This window comes from Ctenopharyngodon idella, chromosome 16 (assembly GCF_019924925.1).
Source record: "Ctenopharyngodon idella isolate HZGC_01 chromosome 16, HZGC01, whole genome shotgun sequence".
Lineage (NCBI taxonomy): Eukaryota > Metazoa > Chordata > Actinopteri > Cypriniformes > Xenocyprididae > Ctenopharyngodon > Ctenopharyngodon idella.
The window spans coordinates 18,231,180-18,257,799 of NC_067235.1; the positions used below are offsets into that span (position 1 = coordinate 18,231,180).

At 35.2% G+C, this 26,620-nt stretch overlaps 1 protein-coding gene across 1 annotated transcript in view; it reads right to left on the minus strand.

Annotated features, from left to right (window-relative positions):
* Positions 1-22,493, minus strand: part of cep162 (centrosomal protein 162) — a 30,703-nt gene extending 8,210 nt beyond the window's left edge. The window contains exons 1-21 of the mRNA XM_051865841.1: positions 22,342-22,493; positions 21,928-22,001; positions 21,532-21,682; positions 16,415-16,567; positions 16,135-16,285; positions 15,959-16,017; positions 15,789-15,859; positions 13,479-13,509; positions 13,274-13,399; positions 13,019-13,180; positions 11,570-11,651; positions 11,248-11,488; positions 10,802-11,018; positions 9,530-9,678; positions 9,263-9,451; positions 4,184-4,321; positions 3,571-3,683; positions 3,350-3,455; positions 3,128-3,254; positions 2,772-3,040; positions 2,015-2,263 (exon numbers count right to left, since the gene is read on the minus strand). Of these exons, the coding sequence (XP_051721801.1) occupies positions 2,015-2,263; positions 2,772-3,040; positions 3,128-3,254; positions 3,350-3,455; positions 3,571-3,683; positions 4,184-4,321; positions 9,263-9,451; positions 9,530-9,678; positions 10,802-11,018; positions 11,248-11,488; positions 11,570-11,651; positions 13,019-13,180; positions 13,274-13,399; positions 13,479-13,509; positions 15,789-15,859; positions 15,959-16,017; positions 16,135-16,285; positions 16,415-16,567; positions 21,532-21,682; positions 21,928-21,987 (2,844 nt within the window). The 5' untranslated portion in view covers positions 21,988-22,001; positions 22,342-22,493. The remainder of the gene's footprint in view (positions 1-2,014; positions 2,264-2,771; positions 3,041-3,127; positions 3,255-3,349; positions 3,456-3,570; positions 3,684-4,183; positions 4,322-9,262; positions 9,452-9,529; positions 9,679-10,801; positions 11,019-11,247; positions 11,489-11,569; positions 11,652-13,018; positions 13,181-13,273; positions 13,400-13,478; positions 13,510-15,788; positions 15,860-15,958; positions 16,018-16,134; positions 16,286-16,414; positions 16,568-21,531; positions 21,683-21,927; positions 22,002-22,341) is intronic.
* Between the last annotated feature and the right edge of the window lie 4,127 nt (positions 22,494-26,620).

The following is a 26,620-nucleotide window of genomic DNA, read 5'->3' on the forward strand; positions in this document are numbered from 1 at the left end:
AATTGCAATGTTCACATTCACAATATTGCTTTATTTTATATTACCATTTAAAAGTTTGGGGTCAAAACATTTTTTCAAGAAACGTATAATTATATTCAGCAAGGATGCACTGAAGTTATGAAAAAGCAACAGTAAAACTTTTATATTGTTACAAAAGATTTCTATTTCAAATAAATGCTGTTCTTTTGAACTTTCTATTCATCAAGGAATCCTGAAAACATGTATCACAGTTTCCACAAAAATATTAAGGAGCACAACTGTTTTCAGCATTAATAATATGAAATGTTTCTTGAGCACCAAATCAGCATGTTAGAATGATTTCTGAAGGATCTGGTGTAATGATGCTGAAAATTCAGCTTTGCCATCACAGGAATATATTTAAATATTTAAAATGCATTATGAAAGAAAACAGTCATTTTCAATTGTAATAATATTTCACAGTATTACTGTTTTTACTGTATTTTTGATCAAATAAAGTAATAAAATACAGCCTTGGTGAGAATAAGATGCTCATTTCAAAATATTAAAAAAAATCGTATTGACCCCAAACTTTTGAAGGGTTGTGTATATCAGCAAATATATAGTGAATTTTCAATATATCACCCAGCCTTACTTTGCTTCAGTTTCTATTTCTATTTCTATTTCTATTTCCAACATTCAAGTCATGCAGGGTTTAGAAATGAAAGAAATGCTGCCACTCTGAAAACATATTAAAAGCCCTGTGCACTTAAGACTTAAAATAGAAACCTCATTTTCTTGGCAAACTTGTTTTTCTGGAAATAGATTGATCCAGCTGTGGTCTCTGGTAAATAACATGCTTTGAAAAAAGAAAAGTAGCTTGAGTTGCTTTTTTCCCCATACTAATTAAGCACTTCAGTCAGTGAGCTCAGAGCCAACAAGTTCCAATAGTTCAAACTTGTTTCGTAACCTGGTCTCAATTTTAGATTAGATGTAACGTTCAATGCTTTTACACTAGGGGTGTAATGGTACACAAACATGACGGTTCTATACGTACCTCGGTATTGAAGTCACGGTTTGGTACGGGTTCAGTATAGCAGGGGGGAGAAAACTAAACATAAAATTGCTTTTTTTTTTATTTTTATTAAACAGTGGTTTATTGAACAAACTGGGTCTCTCTTTTTAAATAAATAATTATAATTAACATTTTCTTAAGGATAAAAGAATAATCTATTTTAGCTAATGCTGTAAACTATATACAGGGAGTCATTTCTTGCATATTACTATAATATTAAAGTTTACAATTAACAACAGAGCCCAAACTATTAAATTCAGTCGCTATTTATTTTTAGATATAATAATCACTATCACATAAACACTCAAAAAAAATAAAAAAATAAATAAAAAATAAAAATGTAAATTGCACAAAGGAGGTTTTGCAACTTCTAAATCTAATTATAAAATTATTTTTATACTCCAATTCATTTTTGAAAAAATAATCATTTAAAAAATAATAAATAATTAAAAAATAATAATCATACTGTCATAATTTGTTTTCATAAAAAATTAAACATTAAATAATTAAGACATTACTAACAGGTAAAGTAAATATAATGAATATATAAACTAACATAGTGTATATATTTTTAGTGATAAGCTCCCCTCTGGAGTGAACTAACATGTTGTGGACACTAAATGACTAGCCTGAGGTAAATGTAATGCTACGTGAGATATTATTCTCCAAATGTTTTATTGATGTCTTTCCGCGGTTGAAACACTGGTTGAGAGATTACACATAAACATATCTACGCATACTGTAGATCGTCTGTTCTTCTTCTTCTTTGACTTTTCCTGTTGTGGCAGTTAGCAAACAGCGGTGCATTACCGCGGGTGCCACCATCTGGTCTGGAGCGTGAATCACCTGTGACTGGCTGTATTCGTCATCTGACTGTATGCACTAAACCGTGACGGTTCGGGATGAATACATGTACCGTTACACCCCTATTTTACACAAAATTCCCTGTGACTTATTCAGTACTGAATCTGAAATAAGTACTTTGATTCTGTGATACTGTTGTTCCATTGCTCTGAGACTGCGTTTGGCTGCTTCATCGCGGCCCTCTAGCTCCGCCTCCAGTCGATGTATACGTCTCTCCAAAAGAGCCGCTGTCTGGGAGGACTGAGGGGCAGTTGGGGGATGGACATCCAATCCATCAACATCTGCGCCAGCAGATGCAGCAGCCAAAATCAGGGAGGGCAGGGAGTTTGGATGCCTGCATTTCAAGAGCTCTTCCATCTGTTTAAGCTGAGAGAGGAAATGGGAAAATGAGTGATAGATGGTACAGAATCTAAGAAGTTTACAAACAAATATTACAAAACACTCAGGAGGTGGAACTCAAAATCCAGTCATGAATTTTTTTAACATTATTTTTGTTGCTTTATTTTTAGATTGAGAAACAGTGACGGGAAACTATTAAGGGTTTGTGAGAACCAAACTCAAAGCTACATGTGCAACATGGCTCACACTGAATAGAAAATGTACGCTAACCACTGAGCCACTTCAATACAAAGTTGTTCATTTAGTTAATTAATGTACAATCTGTCAAAGAAAGGAGTTTAACATGAAGAGGAGGTGGTAAGGAGAAGGTGGTTGGAAAACTGACTATCCAGACAGATGGTCTGTTACTCACAGACACGGTTGGATAATTCCAGCTCTCAGGAAATAGAGCACAAAAAAGAACGTGCCCTGAATGAGATGTACCTGCAGAACAAGGCAACAAGAATATGTGGAGAGGGAGAAAGTTGTGTCTGACCTGTCGTTCCAGGTCCTGGATTCTTTTAGCTTCACCCGCCCTTTCCTTTGCCTTTCTCTGTTGCTCATTGGCCTTCCTGCTGACCTCCATTTTTAGCTTTTCCACCTGCTCAGTGAGCCTTTGAGTCTCAGCGGTGGCGGCTCGGAGTCTGGATGCATCTTTGTCCAGTAGCTCCTGATTCTCGGCATACCACTGCAGTCTCTTCTTCATCTCTGCAACCTCCTCCCGATGTTTTTCCTGGAGCATCTTTAGCTCGAAACCTTTATCACCTGTCAGATGCTTATTTCTGTCAATATGACAATTACATCGCCAAAAATAGACTGTCGCCATAACATTTCCATATCTGAAGCTCTTACCTGAAGTACAGACAGCCTGAACTCTGGCAAGGTCTCGCTCTTTCTTCATCATCTCCAGGTCTACATGCAGGGCTTGTTTCTCCTGTTTTAACCTGTGGATTTCGTCTTGCAGTCGTTCCTCCTTTTTCTAAACAGAAAGACTTTGCATCAGGAGTGCACCTAAAATGCTGTCTAAGTAGGCAGCTCACTAACAGAGCTGTTGATATTATGTAGTTCTCTTACCTGTGCAGCTTGTACCTGACTTGTCAACTCTGCAATGCTGAAGCTTTGGTCAGCAATGCTTCTCCCTCCGACGGTTCTTTGAATGCCGTTCATGTTCAATCGGTCCCTGGGAAATGAATATTCATTGCTTTTATATCAGCTGCTGCAAAGAACAGCATGAATAGTAAAAACCCACTGTGATATGTATTATAACACTACTGACAGACTTTTAGAGCACTGACCTGGTGAGAGCAAGCTCAGTGAGAAGTCTCTGGTTTTCCATGAACAAAGCCTCCTCGTTTTGTTTGCTTTGAGCTTGGAGTGCTTTCATTTGCAGATATAGCTTCTCATTCTCCTGTTAAAACCATCGGAAAGAAGTTTCACACATTTTGCTCTGAACCTATTTGTAGCATATATATACTAATGACCAAAATGCAAATATATCCAGTGCATGTATTACACTGAATATAGTTCCAGATAAGAATTAATTGGATTTGTTTTCTGGAAAGGCCACGAGTTCTTCTGTAATTCCAGGAAATGCGAGAAGTAATTACTAAGGTTATTCTAAATTCTGAGTGGTAATAGTGTCATTTTAAAAGAGCTGTGTTTAATTATGCACCTCATTATGCTGAAATGGTGTATAATGATCTAAAAAATGAGAGGCTACAGAGTCTTGTGTTGTATCATTCATTCATTGACATTTGTAAGGTCTCACCATAAGAAAAGAGATATAGGGCAAGGGATAAAAAAATAAAACCTAATTATAACAAATGCACATTCATGCCAGCCATGTTTCAGCATGCCTCATTTTAATATATGCCAGAAAATGAGCAAAGATAAGAGAGAGAGACTCACCTGATGGTAACCCTGAATCAGAGTCTCCTGTTCCTTCATCTCTTTCTCTATGAGCTTGAGTTTCTCTTCAGTCACAGGGTCCGAAGTTTCGCCAAAATTCCACTTTCGTCTGTTACTCGCCTCTTCGGCACGGTGTAGCTATGGAATTAGCATGTAACAGGTCAGAACCTAACTTTGATAAATGGCATGGATGCTACTAACTTAAATGCATTTTTCAGTAGTATGTAAATAGTTGTGTTTTTTATAATAGTGTAGCTTTTCCATTTAAAGCTTTTCTTTTTGTGACATTGCTAAATTGTTTTTTTTTTTGTTTTTTGTTTTTATGTAACAATTGCATAAGCCTTTCAACAGAGTGGGCTGTACTCCTCTCAGTCAATCTCAAGTAGCTTTGACAAATCCAAATCAGTAAGCCATGAAAATGAACTGGTTACAAAACAAAACAAATTTACTTGAATCATAATGTGTTTGTGTAGCAAATAAAATCTTTAGTTACAGGTAAATATGGTTGTTTATCACAATGATTTCACTATGTCAGGTAATTGTCATGAAAATAATTGTGATTAATGAAGGATTTTTTGTTCATGTCAGTTAGAATGTAAGGCTTATTTCACACAAAGGAAGAAAGCTGGAAAAGTCGTTTATTTTTCCCCTTATTCCAAATGTGAAGAAACAATTTCATCACCTCCTTTGAAGTTGGTAACCTGGCAAAAACAACTATGTGAATGTAAAACTGAACACAAAGCTTGTTGTTCTCTAAGACCATATCTAGAAAATCCAAGACAGTCAATTATGGGGCATTCACATAGCACACTACAGCACTGCAAAGGGCACATAACTCAAAGAATAGAGTGATGAACTAGCAAAGCCAGGTTCGTGGGTTTGATTCACAGGAAATGTATGAACTAATAAAACATCTAGTGAAAATGTAAGATGATTTCCATAAAAGCATTTGCCAAATACATAAATATAAATGGAAAGACATAAAAATGGTCTGTGTACAAATGCAGCACAAAGTACAAAGTTCTTTTTTTTATTTTGAATTACAATAATGTAATTGGAAATTAAAGTGCATAATGATTATGGCTATTTTAAATAGGTCTGATTAGATGTAATAGTCATGATTAGGTGGTTATTTAACAATTCTGAAAGGTCTAATGGTGTGGTTAAGTGGCTCTGGGCACCCTGTAAGGAGTAAGGAGTCATCTCTATTGTAAACACAGGTTGCTCGAGGCCAATTAACCATATGCATGGAACGTTCTTAAGAAGTTCCGCAATAATATAATGCCAGCTGTAAAACAGTGAAATGTCACTTGTTGGTGATTCGTTATCTTCAATGTCCTGAAGTAGCTTTAACAGCATCAGTAGTGTAATACTTAGTTTATAATCAGAATATAGTCACTTAAATAGTCAGGCCTAGTGTTTATTTTAGTTATTCAAATGTAAGACAACATAAAAAAAGAGACGTGTCTCAGTGTTCCTCCTCAGCAAAATTTAATTCGGCCATCAGTTTTCACACTTTTGTGTGAAAAAAAAAACGTCAACACACTGTAAATTAAAGATTTATTGTGCACTTTAGTTATTCACTGAACAAAATGTGAGTTTTCACAAGTGTGGAATAATCATTGAGCTTGCGCTGCACTGACTGACAGCTTCTGTGATTATAAAGGGAGACTATAGTGCTTGCTTTCTTTTTCATTCACAAAAAAAGTTATTGTTTTCCATGAGATTTTCTGAGTACTTCATACTTCACCTTGACAAAATGTATATTTAAACCTAGTGATTTTATAATGTTTAATATTCATTCAAAAGTGAAACTATTACAGCAAATGGCTAATATATGCGCAAATAAATGCTCCTCTGCTGCCATCTGCTGGTTATAGTGTTAATTAATGTCTTTTTTTATTTTTAAATAAAAGTGTTTTTTCCATCAAATGCTGGATTTCCTACATCTTGAAACATTCAGTTTTTACAAATGGGGACAATCTCAGAAGGATGATGAACAAAAAATATTTTTGGTCATCACATTAAAAATAACATTTGAAGTGCTGGAAAAATGTTGCCATCTTAGTAGTGTCAAAAAACAAAAAAAATTTGTGTCTAATTACAGACAATGCATTTTTTCAAACATTCCCATTAGCTTCGCCTTTATTGCAATCAATAAAACTGGTTTATTGGCAAATTGTGATAAAATTGGCAAAGTGTGATAACTGCATTAAAATATAAATACAACATTAAAAAGTCAACCATTGATGTTTTTGTGTTGATGTACAGCAAGTACAGAATGACAGCTAAAAGATCACCGGAAATGCCAAAGCTGGCTTAACGAAAACCAGGAAGTAACTATGCATATGGTCAATTGTGCTTGGAATATGTTTATGGTGCCATTGTATGGCAACACTATGTATAAATCATGAAAACAAATTCAGCCTCGGTCATGTGGTGAGAAATATTCTATGGTAATTAGTTCAAATGTAATTAATACTTCCTGTTTTCTGCTGTCAATAATCAATACTTCACCAGAAGGAATAAAATGTTGCATGCCCCCATGTGCCCTGTTTTACATTCATTTCCTGTTGAAAAGTTTAATTTTAAAAAGCAGACTAATTATTTGCCAGTACAACAAAAAGCACTTTCCAAATTAAAATCACAGCATGGCTTTTAAAAAAGTTTTTTTCTTTTTTTTTTTTATATATAAAACTTTGAGGGTATTCAAACAAATAACTAGAATAAACCTTACATAATGCACCTATACTAAAAGCACAATTAATCATCTCTAAGTGTATTTAAACGGCATACAAGTAAAATCTACAGTATGTACATAGGCAGAGCAGCCATTAAAATATACGACTGCCATAGACGTTTATGACTGCATTATCATTCACCTGCAAGTTCAGACGGCCCTTTTTACCAAACGTACTTACGCAGCATGTTACAAAACAATCAATTTATCCTACATTCATACTTAAGGAGAGCTACCAGACAGCAGAAGGTTTTCTATTGATCTTTAACAAGAAGCTCCCATGTGCTTTAAGGCTGGTTAAATAGGCCATGAAAATAGATTCACCCAAAAATGAAAATCGTGTCATCAATTACTCTTATGTTGTTCCAAACCCTTAAGACTTTTGTTCATCTTCGAAACACAAATTAAGATATTTCAGTGAAATCTTAGAGAGAAGTCTATTCACCCAAAAGTCTGATTTAAAAGGTTTATAAAGAGTAAATAAATAAATCCATATTAATCAAGCAGTTTAATCCAACTCTTCTTACTATCGCTTTATACGATAAACAGATTTAATTCAGCTTCTCTTTACCAAATTTGAGTGCTCTATGTACATTCGCTGAGCAATAAATGTTTATATGTGAATAAAAGTCTGTTAAATTATTAATAAAATAAAAAGTCTATTATAAATAAAAGTCTATTAAATCTGTTCATCATATAAAGCAATAGTGTTTCTTGGATTAAACTGATCAATTCATATGGATTTATTTTACAATCTCTTTATTAACATTTTGAAGCGTATTTTATTTTATTTTTTTATTAAAAATATCTTAATTTGTGTTCCGAAAGTCTTGTGAATGAAACGAAAGTCTTGTGGGTTTGAAATGGCATGAGGGTAGGGGTGGGTGATATGGCAAAAATATCATATCACGATTTTTTTCAGAAAAATCACGATTCATGATTTTTATCACAATTCTTCATGTTGTTTTTACTATTTTGCAAGTGACTGAGCATTACAGCCAAACTAATTTCCCTATTTTAAAAACAAAGCCTTACAAAATAACAAAATATAAAATAAAATTAAAAATGGCAGACATTTAGGCCAAAGTGGCGAAGATAAAAATCTTTGTCATTATTTTTTGTTATTTGTTATTAATTTTATCTTTGTTATAAAAAAAGAAGAAAAACATAGGCTACACATTATACAAATTAAATTAATAAAATGATTTATTTTTTCAGCTACAGTAGATGTATTTAACAGTAGCATTCAAGTAAAAAATTGAATGAACAAATATAAAAATATAACACTAGACTTCACTGTATAAATTATACATTGATTCTTAATAAAGCTAATGTATTAAAGTTCTCAGTCAAGAGCAAAAAGTTATTTTGAAGAATGTGACCAGACAGTTGCTGGTCCATAGTGACTATGTTTTTCCTACCATGGAAGTCAATAGAGACCAGCAACTGTCCAGCTAACCCACATTCTCCAAAATATTTTATTTTGTGTTCTACACAAGAAAGAAATTAATACAGTTTTGTAAACAACATTACAGTGAACTATCCCTTTAAGGACAAACAACCGCATGGTTAATATTAGGCTGCTCTGTCACTTTAAAGACCTGCACGTATATCTAATATACAGCCACGCATCCAATTTTCTCTCAAATGTTTACTTTCACTTTAGACATAACCAACTGTGTTTATGTAAACTTTGTGCGTATTTGACAGTATTAGAGCAATCGGACTCTAAAGATAACTTAGTAATCAGGCGCTGTTTGACAGGCTTTTAGTGCCGGTGCGCTTCGCGTGAACGCGCTCTGAAAAACGCATGTCAGAACAGCACATCAGCACGCGAAAGAAAAGTTTAACCGGCAAGGCACATGAAATAATGAACTTTTGTGGATTGAAGTGTCCCGCGAATATTACTCTCTACCGCTGCGTTAAAATGTGACGTGAATGTACGTCACGTTGAACAGTACGCTGAGACGGAGGCGCTGAAACTGCAACTAACAGAAAGCACTGTAGCACGATACTACGATATTTCTTCATAAGCAGATCGTGGAGACATTTTAATCGTCCACGATCAAAAATCGTTATATCGCACACCCCTACATGAGGGTGAGTAATTGATGTCAGAATTTTCATTTTTGTGTGAAGTAACACTTGAAGTCCTCAGTCATAATTATGAAGAGAGGTAGAACAGACAGCTCCCTGAGGTTTGAACCTAGTCTGAACACAAAATTACCCGCTGGTGATGTAGAGCCATGGCAAAACTATCCAACAAAGTACAAAACTTTCTTATATTAAAAAAAATTCTAAAAATATCATCTAAGCTTTACAACTACACAAGAGCTTACCTTGCTCTGTAACACATAATTCTCCTGCCTGAGTGCTGCCAGCTCTTGCTTGTGCTCCTCTTGTAACTGGTTTTCCCTCAGATGGAGCTCTCTTTCTTTTTGGGCGAGCTGAAGACGGAAACACTCCAGTGATGAGCGCTCCTGCTGAAAGGACGTGCCACCATCCATATTCTCTTGCATCACTTCAAGCTGACAGACAAACAGAACAGGTGGTTAATGAGCTGGAGGATTTGATCCAATGCTCTGATTCAGTCCCAATTAACTCACTCCTGTCACTGATTTGGGTGTGATCCTGTCTGCTCGGAGATGGCCATTATCCTTTAGACTGCTGGCTTGTACCTGATGCTGTAGGAATGTAGCAAAGGACTGCACAGATGTAACCAGTTCACTGCTTAGCCTTAAACTTGTGTCTAAACCTGTAAGGGATGCAAAACAGTAAAAAAAGACAGATGACCATTTATTATCAAGCACGCAAATATGGCTTTGAATTTACAAATAGTCAGATTTTGCATATTTTTAGGACCATTCTTTTCGATTTTTTTTCGCATTGTGACATTATTTGCATAAAAATGAAGACTATTTAAAGGCACAATATGTAAGACTTTTTTGGATTAAAATATCCCAAAACCACTTGAACAATGTTATATATTTTGTATTTGTACGAGTACCATGTTTTACCATGCCTAATACTGATCTAGCTTACTGCAGTGTGCAACAAGTGTCTCATAGAAGCCTCCGAGCAAATGTACAGAGTAGCATTATAACAACTTTCAACACACAAAATTATCTAATATGATAAAACAGCTCTGCGTTACCCCACATATGCATCACCAAAAGAAGCGGAAGTGGCGACTGCGGCATAATAAAAACTGTCGCATGTGTCGCGCTCGTCTCCCATTAGCAATCGCTCCAGCGGCCTCGTTCTGCTCCAGCGGCTTTCAGCCACACCCTACTTCATACTACAGTAATGTTAATACATCTTTAATACATTAGCTCATCCATGAATATGATTTCTGCCTGAGTCTCGTTGGATTTGTTTCCACTGGCTGTAGACGTGAAGACAACACCTACCATGATTCCGCAAAATCAAGGCGTCATTAAGCTACGCCTTAGTTTTCAATAAGCGACCTCTAGCAAAAATTACATATTGTGCCTTTAAAGTAATTATTTTCTCCCTTATTTGTCATTACATCACAAAACTCCAATAACTCAATAATTATCTTGTTATTGAGTTATTGTTATTGATAATAATTATCATTTTGGAAAATATAATTAAAATTGCCATATATATTATATATATATATATATATATGTTTGTATATTTATTACATTAAAGTAATGATCAGGAGTTTTTTGCATTATAGTAGACAGTATTTTAGTCATGTCAACTGTCATGAAAATGTAATAATTTTATGAAAATAATGAAAATGTATCAAACAAATGATAATAAAAAATAAATGAAAATCAGTTAAATTTTCTTTATGTTTGCACGTTTATGTTATTTTTTCTTCTCACAGTTTTGGTGAGGTTACCAGGTACCTTTGACTGCTTGTGTTTGACTGAGGTTGTGAGTCTTTTTTAGGGTCTGGTTCTGAGTTTTCCTCTGTGTTAGTGGAGATGGAGGTTTAGCAGCTTGGCTGGTTCTGCTGGATGCAGGTCCTCTGGGTATCAGCCTGCTCTCAGGTTTTTTGGCCCTTGATGGAACAGGAGTTTTTCTAGATGAAGCAGATGCAAATGCATTGGTTCTAACAGGAACCTGAGAGAGAAAGAAGTTAATATTCCATCATTATCTTCATAAATTTGACTATCATCACCATGTGAATAAAGAAGGCACTTAGTTACCCACAAAAATTATACCTCATTTACTTCGCAGAGTCTGTGCCTCTATCTTTCGATTTTCATTTCTCAAAACCCCAGAAATAACAGGATCTAATTTACAGAGAAAAAACATGAGGCAAATGACTCATAATAGCAGAGTCTCTGACCTGGTGTTTCTTGGGTTTGACAGGAGGTGGTTCCACAGAGGAGCTGTCCTGTTCCTGCATAAGCCGTTTGATCTCCTCAGCGATGCTCTTCTGAGTGTACTGAAGGGAGGCTGGATGTTCCCCTCCTGTAAGACTAGCTGTATTACCCCCTCCACATTCCTCATTAGTGAAACTGAAAGGGCTCTCATCTGAACATATCCTTAATGGACTATGATTTTCGCTGCCTCGAGGCACAGCCTCACTGAAAGACAAATACTTTGTTTAACGCTGCTGTACTGAGAATATATGACTCATAGTGTGTGAAGGCAAAAAGTGAGCTCACTTTATAGGCTGGAGAGAGAAGCCACGGGTGAAACCAGAGTCTGGTCCAATTGGCCGCATCAGTTCCTCAGCAGTGGGTAAATCTACAGTACATAAATGAGACCCTGGTGACAAAATTTCACTAAGGCTGGAGTTACACTGGCCGATTTACAGTCATAAGCTTTATTTAGAATTATAGGGAATGGTGTGATCAGATACAAACTTCCTCAGCAAATGCAAAGCCAATTATCACAGATTTTGTTTGTCATCCATGGCAAATTTAAAATCAAGCTTCTGATTGTGATTCACTTGAACTTAAATAACTAACAAATTGAGCATGAGTCATTGTATGGATGAACTGATTTTGTCCCATAGTCAATAAATGGATATTATAAATCCATCCTAGTGCTGTCAAAAAAGGAAATTAAAAACACACGAAAAACTCAAATAAACATTTTTTTTAAGCTGGAAAAAATATTTCAGACATCACAGCATTATAATGTAGAGTATGAAAAATCTATTCAAACATTTACACTTTTGTTCAAAAGTTTTTTTAATGATTTTCAATGTTTTTGAAAGTATTTTATGCTCAGCAAGGTTACATTTCTTTATCAAAAATGATTAAAAACTGTAAAATATTGAATATTATTACAATTTAAAATAACTGTTTTCTACTTTAATATATTTTAAAATGTAATTTATTCCTGTGATGGCAAAGCTGAATTTTTATCAGCCATTACTTCAGTCTTCAGTGTCACATGATCCTTCAGAAATCATTCTAATACGCTGATTTGGTGCTCAAGACACACTTATTGTTACAATCAATGTTGAAAATAGTTGTGCTGCTTAATAGTTTTGTGGAAACTGTGATACTTTTTTAATCAGGATTCTTTGATGTATAGAACATTCAAAAGAACAGCATTTATTTTAAATATATATATATTGTTGTATTGTACATCCTTGCAGAATAAAAGCATTGAAAAATCTTAATGACCCCAAACTTTTGAACAGTAGTAAATAGTTTATGAAGTAAGTAACGTTAATAAAGGTTGTTGTACTTTTTTTTTTTTTTTTTTCCAGAAAAGGAGCTCATTTAATGCTCTAATATTTGCTTTTTTAAAAGTAAAGACGTCTTTTCCAAGCCATCCACCCCCACCAGCCCACAAAGACAGCTGTTTAAGTCCATCACCCCCTTCCATTCTTATTCAGTCAGGGTGACAGACTTCCAACAGAAGACAGTGAGATTTCAGGAAAAACAGCTGGTGTGACACCAAAATAGAGTTGTTTAGAGTCGGCTTGCAGGGCTTCACCTAAACCGACAGCGCAAACAAAGTGGCTGGTAAAAACCTCACGTATTTGGTTTAAAGCAAAACTGGAAGCATTTGTGGGGGGGAAAGCTGCAAATCAAAAGGTTTGAAGTGCAGGCATGCCCACAGTGACTGGCAAAAATTAGCTAGGTGCTGAATCTGACCTGACTCCACAGTGGAGACAGGTTGGAGTGTAGTGAGAGAGAGGGGAGTCCTGCTGCCCTCGGCTCGTCCGTCCTCACACTCTCCCGCTGAGTTGCTGATCTGCCTGTACGCCTCCTGCAGCGCCTCCATCTCACTCCCTCCACTCTGACCGTATGATTGGACTTCAAAGATATGGAGGAGAGAATGTGTCACATCACCTGTTGGAAGTTTACTTTAACAATACAAGCTTTAAGAAAAGAAACTGGTTCTCAAACCTGCAGGTTCCAGTGCTGGCGTCACTGTTTGTTTGGTTTCTGGACATTTTTCTTTACCACCTGCCAAATTGGGAACTGCAAGAGGCAATGCTCCATCCGTAGAATTTAGAGAGTCATGCAGTGACACTGGGACATAAGAAGAGTTTTTCACTTCCTGATCTAAACTTTTACAACATTATACACTGTAAACTGGGATGCCGTTTACCTTTGGCCAGCATCCCATGTCTTTCAGGTTTCTGAAACAAAGAGGATAAAGGAATGGTTAAAATTAGGGACTAAGATTTTGCCATAAAATCAAACTATATTTATTTTGACACATATTGTGATTGAGGTGTAGGGTGTGCAAAAAACAGAACAAAAAACAAAACAAACAAATAACAACAACAACAACAACAACAACAACAAAAAAACAGCAAAGACAACAACAAAAAAAACAGCAAAGACAACATTTAGAGAAACTTTTGACTCCAGATACCTAGGGACCTGAGATGCAAATTAGCATGTGCTATAATCTTTAGTTTTTCAGCCAAGACTGTTTTTGTTCTCTCCCTTATACAGCAGATAATAATAATAATAATAATAATAGTCATCATAATTAATTTATTCTACAAAACATCTCCAGCAGCCCCCCATAAGAGAGTGACAGACAAAATGTAAAACAAAACAACTTTTCTTGGCCACTAATTTCAGTATTCATCTTGTGAATTTGTCAAATTTACTATTAATTTAGTGAATGATTAATTTAGTGAATCTTGTTAACATTAGTTAATGCACTGTGAACTAACATGAACAAACAGTGAACTCTGTATTTTAATTTACAACTGTATTTTAATTAACTAACATTAACGAAGATTAGTAAATACAGTAACAAATGTATTGCTCATGGCCAGTTCATGTAAGGTTCACTAATGAACCTTATTGTAAAGTGTTACCACATAATTTAATAATAATAATAATAATAATAATAATGTTATATTATGTATTAAAGGTGGACTCAGTAGAATTTCAAATCCACTGTTTGGAAGTTAGTTAGGCCGATACCAACAACAAACGTCTAACCAATCAGCATTAGGGGGCATATGACGGTCGAGGAGAGAGAACGAGCAAGAGGGAGATTTGAAAACAAGAAAAAAAACAAAAAACTGCAGAACGAGAAATGGGAGACAATACAAAAGAGCTCAAAATGAATATCACTGGAGTGAAGGTTTATGCCTGGGCAAAATGCTTTAGTACCCGCGTTTATATTAGAAAAACTTTCCAGCGCTGGAGAGAGCTAAGTGGGAAGGCCTGAAAACAGACGCAGAGATTGCTTTGATCCCGCTTCTCATGTGAGTACACTGGGTTTTGATTGTCTGGAGCTGCTGTGCTGTTGGCGACTAACAAACAAACACTTTGTATTTACTCTTGTGTACTGTATGTTCATTTTTTGTGCTTTCTTGTCATCCGTTCATCAACTGCGCTTTATTTTCCGTGAAGCATTTTGTTGCACGTCAGCTGTGATAAACAGACATCCACTCGGATTGCGTGTGTAACAGAGGCTAGATAGTGAGAGTTGTGCAGGTAAACCACTGCACACTGACGACCGCTAGAGAATGAGGCGTTTAGCATCATGTTAGTGCACTCGCCTCGCCTGCCAGCAGCGATCGGGCTGGGGTTCGAGACCGACTCTGAGCAGCGTGGTTAGGATTGGAGAGTGAGTTTTGGAGGTGGACCAATGAAGAGAGGGGTGGGTTTATTTGGGTTGATTTCAAATATCAACAATGTCCAACAGCATAGTTCAAATTCTACTTACAGCACCTTTAATTTATACATTTTTATAGTAATTAAATATATAAACCATATTAATTAATATAATAGTAACAACAACAATAATAATAATAATGTAATAAATTAATAAATACTTCTACAAATAACAAAGACCAACAGCCAAGGCCAGGATTTCCATTAAATAATACATTCAATTTCTGTTTTTTTTTTTTTTTTTTTTTTTAACAAAACCTTTGGTATTCCCCCAGAATACCTAGAATATATGACATGTGTCACATGGGATAATTCTGTGATACTTTTGCTTCTTCTTCTGCTGGTCACAATTCACTGCCATTATACAGACCAGCATGAGTGGGAGATTTTTTTCTAATTTCTCCTTTTGTGGTCCATTTGTATATGGCAAATGATGACTTAATTTTCATTTTAGGGTGAACTAACACTTTAACAGTAAACCCCATTGAAAACATTTGGAAAAACTGACTTTAAATTGCAGTCTTTTGCAATTTAATTATAGCAATTTTGTCAATTAAAAATATTACAATTTTGATTCTACTTTGATTAGTTGTCTAGTGCTCTTTAAAATATTGCTTAATATTAACACTATATTTCCCAACCAGCATGATGCAAAATGCAGATAGAGACCTTCATTTGTTTCCATGCATCGCTACATAACTCACTACTCAATTCACCATTTTTTAAGGCAGGGCTCATATTATAACCTTAAAGTGCATTAAAAATTTATATTCACCTTCTCTTGAAGCTCCTCATCACTTTTCTCACTTGCCTCTTCCTCAAAATCTTCACTATATGAAGGAGATGCTGACAGAGAAGCAATATACAAGTGTTTTATTGCTTCAGAAAGTAATAACAACAAAACACATCCCTTTCAAATTCTTATTCTCTCTGCTCTGCTCTTACCAGCGGTGTCTTTATTTTTCTTCTGTTCTTCTTCATTTGTTGAATCCATTTCTTCTCTTCTGAAAGGAGCACAGTAAAACTAAATTTAAAGAAGGACACTATGCAAATGCTCCTTTGCAAAGAGCATCCTTGTAATTCATTGTGTCTTTAAGTCACTTAAAGCTTTTTTCAGGCACCTTTGTGTTCTGGTGGGGGTGGATGGCTCCTTTTCTTGATTCGGCCTGGAATAGTCAATGGAGGATGAGGACTCTTTCTTTAGATTGGATAAAAACCTGGTATTGTCATCTTCATCCAACAGGTCCAGATTTAGAGAAGCTGCAGTTGGTACTGTTCCAGAAACAATCACAGAATTTGTAAAGAAGAAATAACAGATGCTGATGGTCAAACAAACAGAGCATATTTGGATGTTATGGATTCAGAGGTAGGCTGAATTGAAGGAAAATGGGTTAGACTGACCTTCAGGCTCAAGACTGTCTCTGCTAAAGATGACTAGGTCTCTATTCCCTTCGTCGTCCAAGAGTAGCTCATTCGGCTGCTCTTCATCCACCTCCTTAATGGACGGAGTCTTCCTCAGAGACTTTAGGAAGGACTTCCCGGTTGACGACATCCCTGCATGTCAAGCAAATTTAAGTATTGTAAGTATTAAACAAACCATTTATCCACACCAGACCAAACTTATTTTGATTAAAGGCTCATTCACATATAATGATTACTATAAGTGTAAAGTTGTAATAATTATTAAAAATGCTTGAAGTCCCAATGATAATTAGGTAATGATAACACCACAACCTCAACACTAACAACACTGAGGAATGATATTGTTGGAGTCACTCTCAGAACTATATTTTCTAGCTGATGAATGAAAAACCATTGACAGCCAATCAGAATCCACCCGACTTCAATAAGGCAGAGCATTTAATGAGCCACATGGCTTAACCGCAGAGCGTGCTTGTAATGAACAGAACGTTATCATCTGTTGACATGGACGCTAATATAGTTAGCGTTCTTGGTGTGAACAGGTCTTAAATCCACTGTTTCATGTACTGGCCCTCTGTGTGGTACATTATCATTCTGAGCTGCACATATTTAATTAACTAGACAGCAGAGAAATTACTAACTGGCACAGCACATGTTCCTCAAACAGGCACTATTCCAGGGAATTAGTTTGCAGCAAAAAATGGTGCTGAAAACACTGCGGCTGCAATTACATATAACCCCACAACAACAGCTGTGATCTGTTGTGTTTAAGTACTGCATATAATTTTACCTTAATATATAATTATAAGGAAGAAAACAAAAAGATTGGTTCCCAACTAAAATCCCAGTGAGAGAGTTCATTCTCAAAAACTATATACTATATATCAATGGTGAGTAAATATCCACAAAACATCATGTTAAAAATCAAAATAACACAATCTTCTGGTTCTTAACATGCTGAATCTTTACCATCTTCTCTCTCGACTGAATCACTAGCATTGCTTTCCACAGAAAACTCATTAGAATCAGTGTGAATGGGACTCTTCTGTCCTGATGTACAGGAGGAGTTATCAGGTGCTGGACTTGGTACACAGCAAGAGTCTTCCTCTGAGACCCTCTGTTCCTCTGAACAGTAACTATGTTGTTCAGGTGATGGCATCTTCTCATCGACTGCATCATATTCAGGACTCTTCTGATGGCTTGTGTAGTGGGATGCCCTCTGATTGGACAGCTGGCTCACCCTATCAAGAGCTTTGCTACGAGGTTTAGGGGTGGGTTTAATAGGGACTACGGTGTATAAGAGTGACAGACAAAGAAACAACACAAAAAAGTTAAACAGGTAGGCCTAATTACACACAAAAAAGTCATACAGTGCTCAGCAATAGGAAAAATGACACTTGAAGATTTAGACAACTAATCTAGATTCTTTTTTTCAATTGGGAAACAAAATATTCAGAATATGTCTACTGTAAGTTAGGGACACACACCTGACACACAATATAAGGGAACAGCCTAGTAATACTGTGGAATGAAGTGTGTAGTTTTGCAATGTTACAATACTTTCAGGAAACCTGTTTGAAACCAATTCTCTGGTGCAGAAATTACACACTTCATTGAATAATGAGCGAGATGTACCCAGAGGGGGGCTTTCTTTCTGTCTGGATCCCACCTGAGTGTCCACAGCTTGGGGCTTTTGAATTTTAGCAAAACGACGTTTAGTGGCTTTTTCTGCAATATTGATGGACAAAGAGAAAAGCAGAATAAAGAGAGAGAGAGAGTACAAAAAAGACGATTATGTCAAATACAAAGAAAAAGTGAAACACTACAGCTTGACGGATAAAACGTGAAATTGGACGAATTACATAATAACTGGTGCCTGCGGGGCAGACTTTTTCATCCATTGAATTGCTGAACAGTAATAGCAGTAAATAACACATCTCTGTGAGCAGTGCTTCAGAAGTTCAAGGAACAGTGTACAAAAAACATTCTTGGAATTATTACTATTTATCAGACACAATACTTGTACCCACAATGTTCTGTTATCAGTAGTAAACAACACACTTGCTGAACAGAAATACAGTATATACATAGAGAATTTATAAATGTATAACATAAATCTTCCATAGTTCTCACTATGAAGCTATTTTTGATTAAAGAAGCAGATTCATATTATATATATATATATATATATATATATATATATATACACACACATAACCATTCAAAGTGTTTAGGGTCGTTAAGTTTTTTTAATTTTTTTTTATGTTATTAAGTGTCTTATGTAGAAATCTCTCGTGCTCAACCAAGGCTGCATTTATTTGACACAGTAAAAACAGTAATTATTACAGGCTGCTGTGTATAATCCAAGGAACAAGGAGTGGGGCACAGAATGAATGACTAGATGCTTTTTAATTACCACAGAGTGAGAGCATACACCAAACAACTAGCATAACAATAAATACTGGACAAGGAACTAACTCAGGGCTTAAATACACAAGGGAGGCTAATTAACAGAAACTGAAACAGGTGCATAACATAATCAGTAACCAAAGAAACTATGACAGGTAACACTGGCAAACAGGAACAGAACAAAAACAAAACAAAACGAGACTGTTAATATTGTGAAATATTATTATTGTTATAATAATTTAAAAAAATTGTTTTGCATTTTAATAGATTTTAAAATTGAATCCTATGATGGCAAAGCTGAATTTTCAGCATCATTACACCAGTCTTCAGTGTCACATGATCCTGATTCTAATAGGCTGATTTAGCGCTCAAGAAACATTTCTTTTTTTTTATTATAAATCAATATTAAAAACAATTTCTTTCCAAAAACTAAAAAAATTCACTGGCCTCAAACTTTTGAACAGTAGGCTTTAGGCAAATTCAGTATAACTTAAGTATAAAAAGAAAAGTAATGTTTATGTAGTAAACACCCAAATCACTGAGGGACATAGCAGCAAGCCTTTATGGCAGAACAATGTACAATTAGTTAAAAATATTTTCCTATTATTTTATTATGCCACACTGCTTTACTGTTGTTTAGTTATAAATGCACTTGTGACATTCAATAGACCTTCCCACAATATTGTGTGTTAAGTGTTGATAGGCACCTATGATAAATAGCTTCATGTTCCTTATTTGCTAAGTCAGATAAAAGCATCGGCTAAATAAATGACTAAATGCAAATCCAATTTACAGACACGCAAGTGCAAAAGCACTGGGAAACCCAAATCCCAAAAAACAAAATAAGTACTTTATGAGCAGAGCATAATGAGAAAATGGCAATTCCTCAACCGCAGAAGAGAAAGTAATTAGGCTGCCTAGATGAATAACATCAGGTGAAGACTAAATCAGGTTTAATCAAAACAAACATGCATCAGTTCATATCTAGAATGATGTGCTGAACAAAAAAACACCAGTCAGCTTTGTTTGTGTTATAATGTGCAAGCCAACAACATAAGACAACAACAGCTCTAATCAGCCATCCTATTCAACTGATTCTATTCAGAAAAATTAATAAAATTTGCTGATGAAATTGCTAAAAACCGAATCAATCAAGTTACAGATTTGGATAATTCAAGTGATTTAGAAACAAAGCAAGTGCAATTCATAGTTGCGATCATAGATCCGATCTGAATCTTGAACTGATTGTGCATAATTTATTTTGTCAACTGCTTTGTGCTTGCTGCCCTCAAGTGGACAAACACCTAAACTACAATATTGTTGTTCAAGACAGTTAGACTATGTTCAGACTGCAAGCAAATTGTATTTTTTCTTTTCAGGCAGACTGTCCGCACTATTAATTGCAAGTGGTCGAATAAGATTTGTGTGTCTAGACATAACAAATCTAACTGCATGGGTTGCTTTGATAACGACGTAGGCGTTCCCACGTACGTGACGAGGCTTACAAAATGGATGCAGGACAAATGGAGGCACATCATCTCACTCTCAAAATATGCACCCTGTCGAGTTGCATTGCAGAACTCCTCTGTCACAGAGGAAAATGCAGAAATCTTTGGACATATCATTTGAACACCATACTTCCGGTGTGGGGACAAATCAGGTCCTTCTCATAATCGGGTCTCTATTAGGACCCCAAGTGATCCTATTGGCTCAAATTAATTTTAATATGCACTCTCTTTAGTGCCTGATTACAATTCCAACAAAATCATGTTAATGCTGTTTGAACTATGTTATTATGACCATTAATGTCTGTATTAGTTAGCTTATATACTAGCATAGAATACAGAGCCTGATAGCTGAGTTTATACACGCATTTGCACTTGCTCTACATGTATTCACAATCATCTTTAATGTAATTACGTGTTAAATGGACTGTTAAATGTCCAATTATTTCCATTATAAAAAGAATGTAATTATGGTCATTTATTCATTTAATAGGATATTATTATTAATTAATTAATTAACAGTTATCAAGTCAAAGAAACCTTCACTTTGTTTTATTATGCACTATATAGTAACCTATACATATTTTAAATTAATATTGTTTGTATTTACCCAGTATAATCATTAACTGATAGTTGATACAGACCCGATTTATCATGACGACACCGGCATTTCCGTCACTAGTTTTGACGTTATCGTTGTGTTTTGCGTTAAGAGTGATGCAAAAGACAATTTGAGCAGCCAGAGCGTCCAGACTGAGACACATCAGAAAAAATCTGACTGGAATAGCATTTCAAACTACCTCTATATGTGGTTTGAATCAGAGTTGGAAAAAATCCAATTTCATGTGTTTTTTTGCTGTCCAGATTCTCAAAAAACCCATCTGGATAAAATCTGGATATGCAAACAATCTGATTTTTGAACATGGCCTTAGATATATGCGCTGACACCTTCTTTTCTCAAAAGTACTTACAATACACTTATTACAAGAACAGCATGCATCCCTGGAAGTCTAGGATAAAGTGTCTTTCTAAAGGGCACAATAGTGTTAGTGGATCTCAAAAACTTTCCAGAATGTAAACCTTTGGCTTTCAAGCCCATAACAAAGATTATGCTAAAGCTTTCAGCCAGGCTGGAGATTTTAGCCAAGCTCTCTTTTTAATTTAGGTAACACCAGCTCTCACCTGTTCCCTCTTCACTGTCGTCATCATTCTGCCACCACGGCACAGACACTGAAGCCTTCTTCACTGGCCTGACAGGTACTTTTCCCAAGCTGTCAAGGACACTAGGGTGCTTGGTGCTGGAGCCCAAATCAATAGAGTCATCAGAGACAGACTGGAAAAAAGCAGAGATACACAACAATATAAAGTTTACCTGCAATATTGGACTTAATTTGTCTTTCAATTAATACACTGCATATAGAAGAATTATAAAAAAAATTGCAGAATAAACCTGTTTAAAATCATTTTAGATGGAGTACAGTATGTCACACCTCAAGAAGCATATCAAAGCATATACAAAAGTAATTAAACAAAAAATTGTCAGAAGTAGTAAACAAAAGACTATAAACAGTAGCTTACCTCTTTCAAGAATTGCTCAAACTGTTGATCCAACTCCTCTTTAGTCAGTCTATGAGCCATAATTCACCGACAAACTGTGAGACAAACGTATTAGAATTAGACCTATACGTTTTATATAAACGTGTTATTATAATAATAACTCCTTTAAAACAAACAAAATTTATGTTAAACATCTGCTAAATATTACAATCTAAAACAGAAAGATTCTGGGAGAGTCTGCTCGTGCTGCATTATAAACAAACAGGTTGTTGTTTGATTTGTTAGATGAAATCAAACAAAATGATGTTGTTTATATGCTGTGTTGTGATTATAGAGGTTTTGTTATTAGCTCGCTAACTCGTTTGTCATGGTAACCGAGAGAAACAGTCAATATGTTAGCTAAACTGGAGAAAACGCAGGACGCAAAAGACTCACCAATACAGAACGAGCTGGAATATGAATATACAGTAAGTACTTTAATGTTCACATTGTGTTTAAAATGATAGAGTTTATCATAAAGTTTCCCGCTACAATAACCGGGGGATTACTGACAGCTTATTGGCCGTGTCACGTCACATGGGTACGGAGATTTGATTGGGTGGTTCAGTTCCGTGTGTTTTTGGGTTGCCATGTTGGAGAAATGCACTCAACACAGGTGATGCTTAGAGAGTTTTCTCTTTAAAGCTCAGGGCCTTTCTCACCCTAATGCTTTTAAGTGTAGCTTTTTTTTAACTGATGGGATTTGTTTATAATATTATAAGTGATTTTATTTATTTATAAGTTTATTTAATTTTAATAGGGACAGTAAAGAAACATGATTCCAGTCAACACTGGAAAATATGTATTGTACATCGAGAGTATAGCATAAGCTAATTTGCATCTCGGGTCCCGTTCAAGGTACAGTATTCAAGCCTTCTTTTGACATTGTGATAGTTATGATGTTTTTGAAACACTAAAATCTTTATATATATATATATATATATATATATATATATATATATATATATATATATATATATATACACTACCAGTCTACCAGTCAGTGGAATCGGTAAGATTTTTAATGTTTTTAAAAGAAGTGTCATCTGCTCACCAAGGCTGCATTTATTTAATTAAAAATACAGTAAAAACAGTAATATTGTGAAATATTATTACAATTTAAAATAACTGTTTTCTGTTTGAATATATTTTATAATGTAATTTATTCCTGTGATCAAAGCTGAATTTTCAGCATCATTACTCCAGTCTTCAGTGTCACATGATCCTTCAGAAATCATTCTAATATGCTGGTCTGCTGCTCAAGAAACATTTTGTACAATTGTACAAAATATTTGTGTACATTTTTTTTTTTTCAGGATTCTGATGAATAGAAAGTTCAAAAGAACAGCATTTATTTGAAATGTAATCTTTTGTAACATAAATGTCTTTACTGTCACTTTTGATCGATTTAATGCATCCTTGCTGAATAAAGTATTAATTTATTTAATTTCTTTAAAATAAATAAATAAAAATTCTTACTGACCCCAAACTTTTGAATGGTAGTGTATAATGTTACAAAAGCTTTGTATTTCAGATAAATGCTGTTCTTTTGAACTTTCTATTCATCAAGGAATCCTGAAAAAAAAAGTACACAACTGTTTTCAACATTGATAATAATCATAAATGTTTCTTGAGCAGCAAATCAGCATATTAGAATGATTTCTGAAGGATCATGTGACACTGAAGACTGGAGTAATGATGCTGAAAATTCAACTTTACCATCACAGGAATAAATTACTTTATAAAATATATTCAAACAGAAAACAGTTATTTTAAATTGTAATAATATTTCACAATATTACTGTTTTTACTGTATTTTTAATTAAATAAATGCAGCCTTGGTGAGCAGACGAAACTTCTTTTAAAAACATTAAAAATCTTACCGATTCCAAACTTTTGACTGGCAGTGTATATACAGAATAAACACAAATTACATCTTTTATTTCCATTTATTCCAAACAAAATATAAATCTTTGCTAATACAATGATGAAGAAAAAGCATCACCATAAAAAAAAAACAAGATAAAAAAAGTGTAAAAACATTTTTTGTTGTAGCCTATGAAAATGCCTATAATTACACATAAAAGTCAACTTTTCATTATTCAATTCATTAAAGTCATATATATGCATAAGGGACACAAAAAGGCACTTTATTTATTTATTTATTTTTTTGTTTAAATGACCCTGCAGATTTAAAAAAAAAAAAAAAATATATATATATATATATATATATAGATGTTTTATGGGTGTTTTATCTGTTCAGAACCCCCTGTATACATAACCAAGTGATTTAACCTAATCCAGTGATGTAAATGTCATCACTTCACAATTTTTTTTTTTTTTTTTTTTACTTGATTTGCTGGACAGATGATCAAACTCCTCCCTCCTTCTCAATAAAACTTCCACACACAATATGACTAATCAAAACCTTTTTCAAGGTACAGTATTCAATCCTTCTTCTGACATTGTGTACAGCACTGACTGTAAGTGACCTCGAGGGGCAGTATTGCTCCACAGATTAGTCACTCTTGCCTGTTCAAATTTTTTTTGCATAGGCTACAAATATAGGCTACAACATTTGCAGATAACAAATAATAAGTCTCCCCCACACCATACTGTTGCAACTGCTGCTGCTACTGACACCATCTGAAATGTGACAGAATTAAGCATGCAATATGAATTTCTGAACCTTAAGTGAGTGAAATCATAAAACCCTTAATTTTTTTTTAGCTCCATCCATCGCACATCGTTTGCCTTGTCATTTCTGTTGCATTAGCCCCCTGATGGGTGCCTGAATGGGACAATCAGCAAATCACTGCCGGGAATACAGAAAAACGAACATCTAAGCGTGTGGTTCATGCTCATCTTTGTCTCCAATTTCTCTAAATGAATGCTTAATGCATTCTAATCGTGACCCTGGTGTCATCAGAGCTCTATCTGACTCTGTCTGAATGAGATAAGTGAATGAGTGATTAGGATGTGAATGCTTCCCTCCTCCCTCGTTTCTCATGTAAATGCGCCCCCATCGCCCACCAGACGCACCCCATACCTTAATGAAGGCAGTGTCCTCTCCCGTCGACTTGACATTGGGATGCTGGTGTACTCGCTGATAGGAGCCGGACAGGATCACCCTTTCTACCCCACCCTCACTGTAATTCATATTCATGCAAGGCCCTGTTAATATTTTGGTGGGGTGGACATCTTGTAAGGGAGGGGCTCCATTACAGATAATTGGACTGACCTTCAGATGTATTTCAGCGTCATTCAGTACACTGTCATTGACTGTCCTTTAGCAGACTTATACATTTAAAAGCCACATGGAATACATTTCATCAGGCTCAGCTTTTTTGGAGATTGCAGTGGCTCTGAGTTTAATTTGTCAGGCAACTTTGAATAAATCCAACGGATTGATAACCAATTCTTCAGATGCTACAGCAATGTGTAGTGCTGTCCTTCTAAGGTACACAAACTTTGTCATACTGATATATTTAAATGTTTTTAGGGAGATTATTTCAACCAAAAAATGATTTTGTCCTAGAGTAGATTCATAAAGACGATCAAAACATTAGCACTATCTGTTTTGATGTTCAGTTATAGTGTGATTAAATGTAATATATTATTACAAATATTTTAAAAACAATAATATATAATACATTTCTAGTCAACTCTCCGGTCTTAAATGTAAAGAAAAGAGGGCTATAAACATAGATTCCTCTTTAAATGCGGCTCAGATAGATTGAGAAGTGGTGAAGAAAAATGAGCCCGCATGTGTGAGAAGAGATGAGGCCCATTAGACACTAAGGCTGGCAGTCTCTCCAGACATCATCTCCTTCACTCGTGCTCTTCTCCTGGCCGATCAATTACTACTGCCTCCTGAAACACTTTGGCGGCGGACACTCAAGCCTGGCAGCCTGCTTCATCATCAGCTTTCTGGGCTCGTTGCCTCAGGCCCATTTCTGCCACATAGAGCAGGAAAAGAAGCTGTTTATGATGGTATGAGTGTGGACTTTGGCTATTGAGATGTGTGTGACTGCTCCTGACTGACATGAGGTCTGCGATGCTGAGGCCACACATACACACACACTTGTAGGGCTTCTTCACTGTAATTCCTTCCTGAACAGACTCTTATTATCTATAATTGTGATTCATGACCTAAATTTTACTAGGTTTCAGGCTCTTTTGTTCAGTTTTGTTGACCTGTCATAACATCTGTTGACAAAAATGTCTGAATTCATGTTTAAGAGCACTTACTATTGTATTTATTTAAAATATTAATGTAAAATACAATATTGAAGCATTAATATTTAATATCAGCCAACTCCCAAAGTCAAATGGTCACAATTTAATAGGCAGTTCTCTAGAGAAAAGGTTTTCAATTAATAACAATATATATACAAAATTAAATATAAAATATAGCTGCAAGCAGCAATTATTGGGGTTCAAGCATTTTAAGGCCTTTAAGCACTTGCGCAAAAAGATTTTACATTTTATTTAGTAAGCATGTAACCACTTAAATTATAAAAGTAAAAGACCATTTACAGCCAATACAAGCAATTTACCATTGAAAATATATGGTTTTTAAAGCTTTTTAAGAGTTCTTGAGGTTGAGCCAAAAACCTAAGACTAGTTCGCCAAAGTTGGTTTTTGAAATAATCTCCAATATTTAACGATTCGA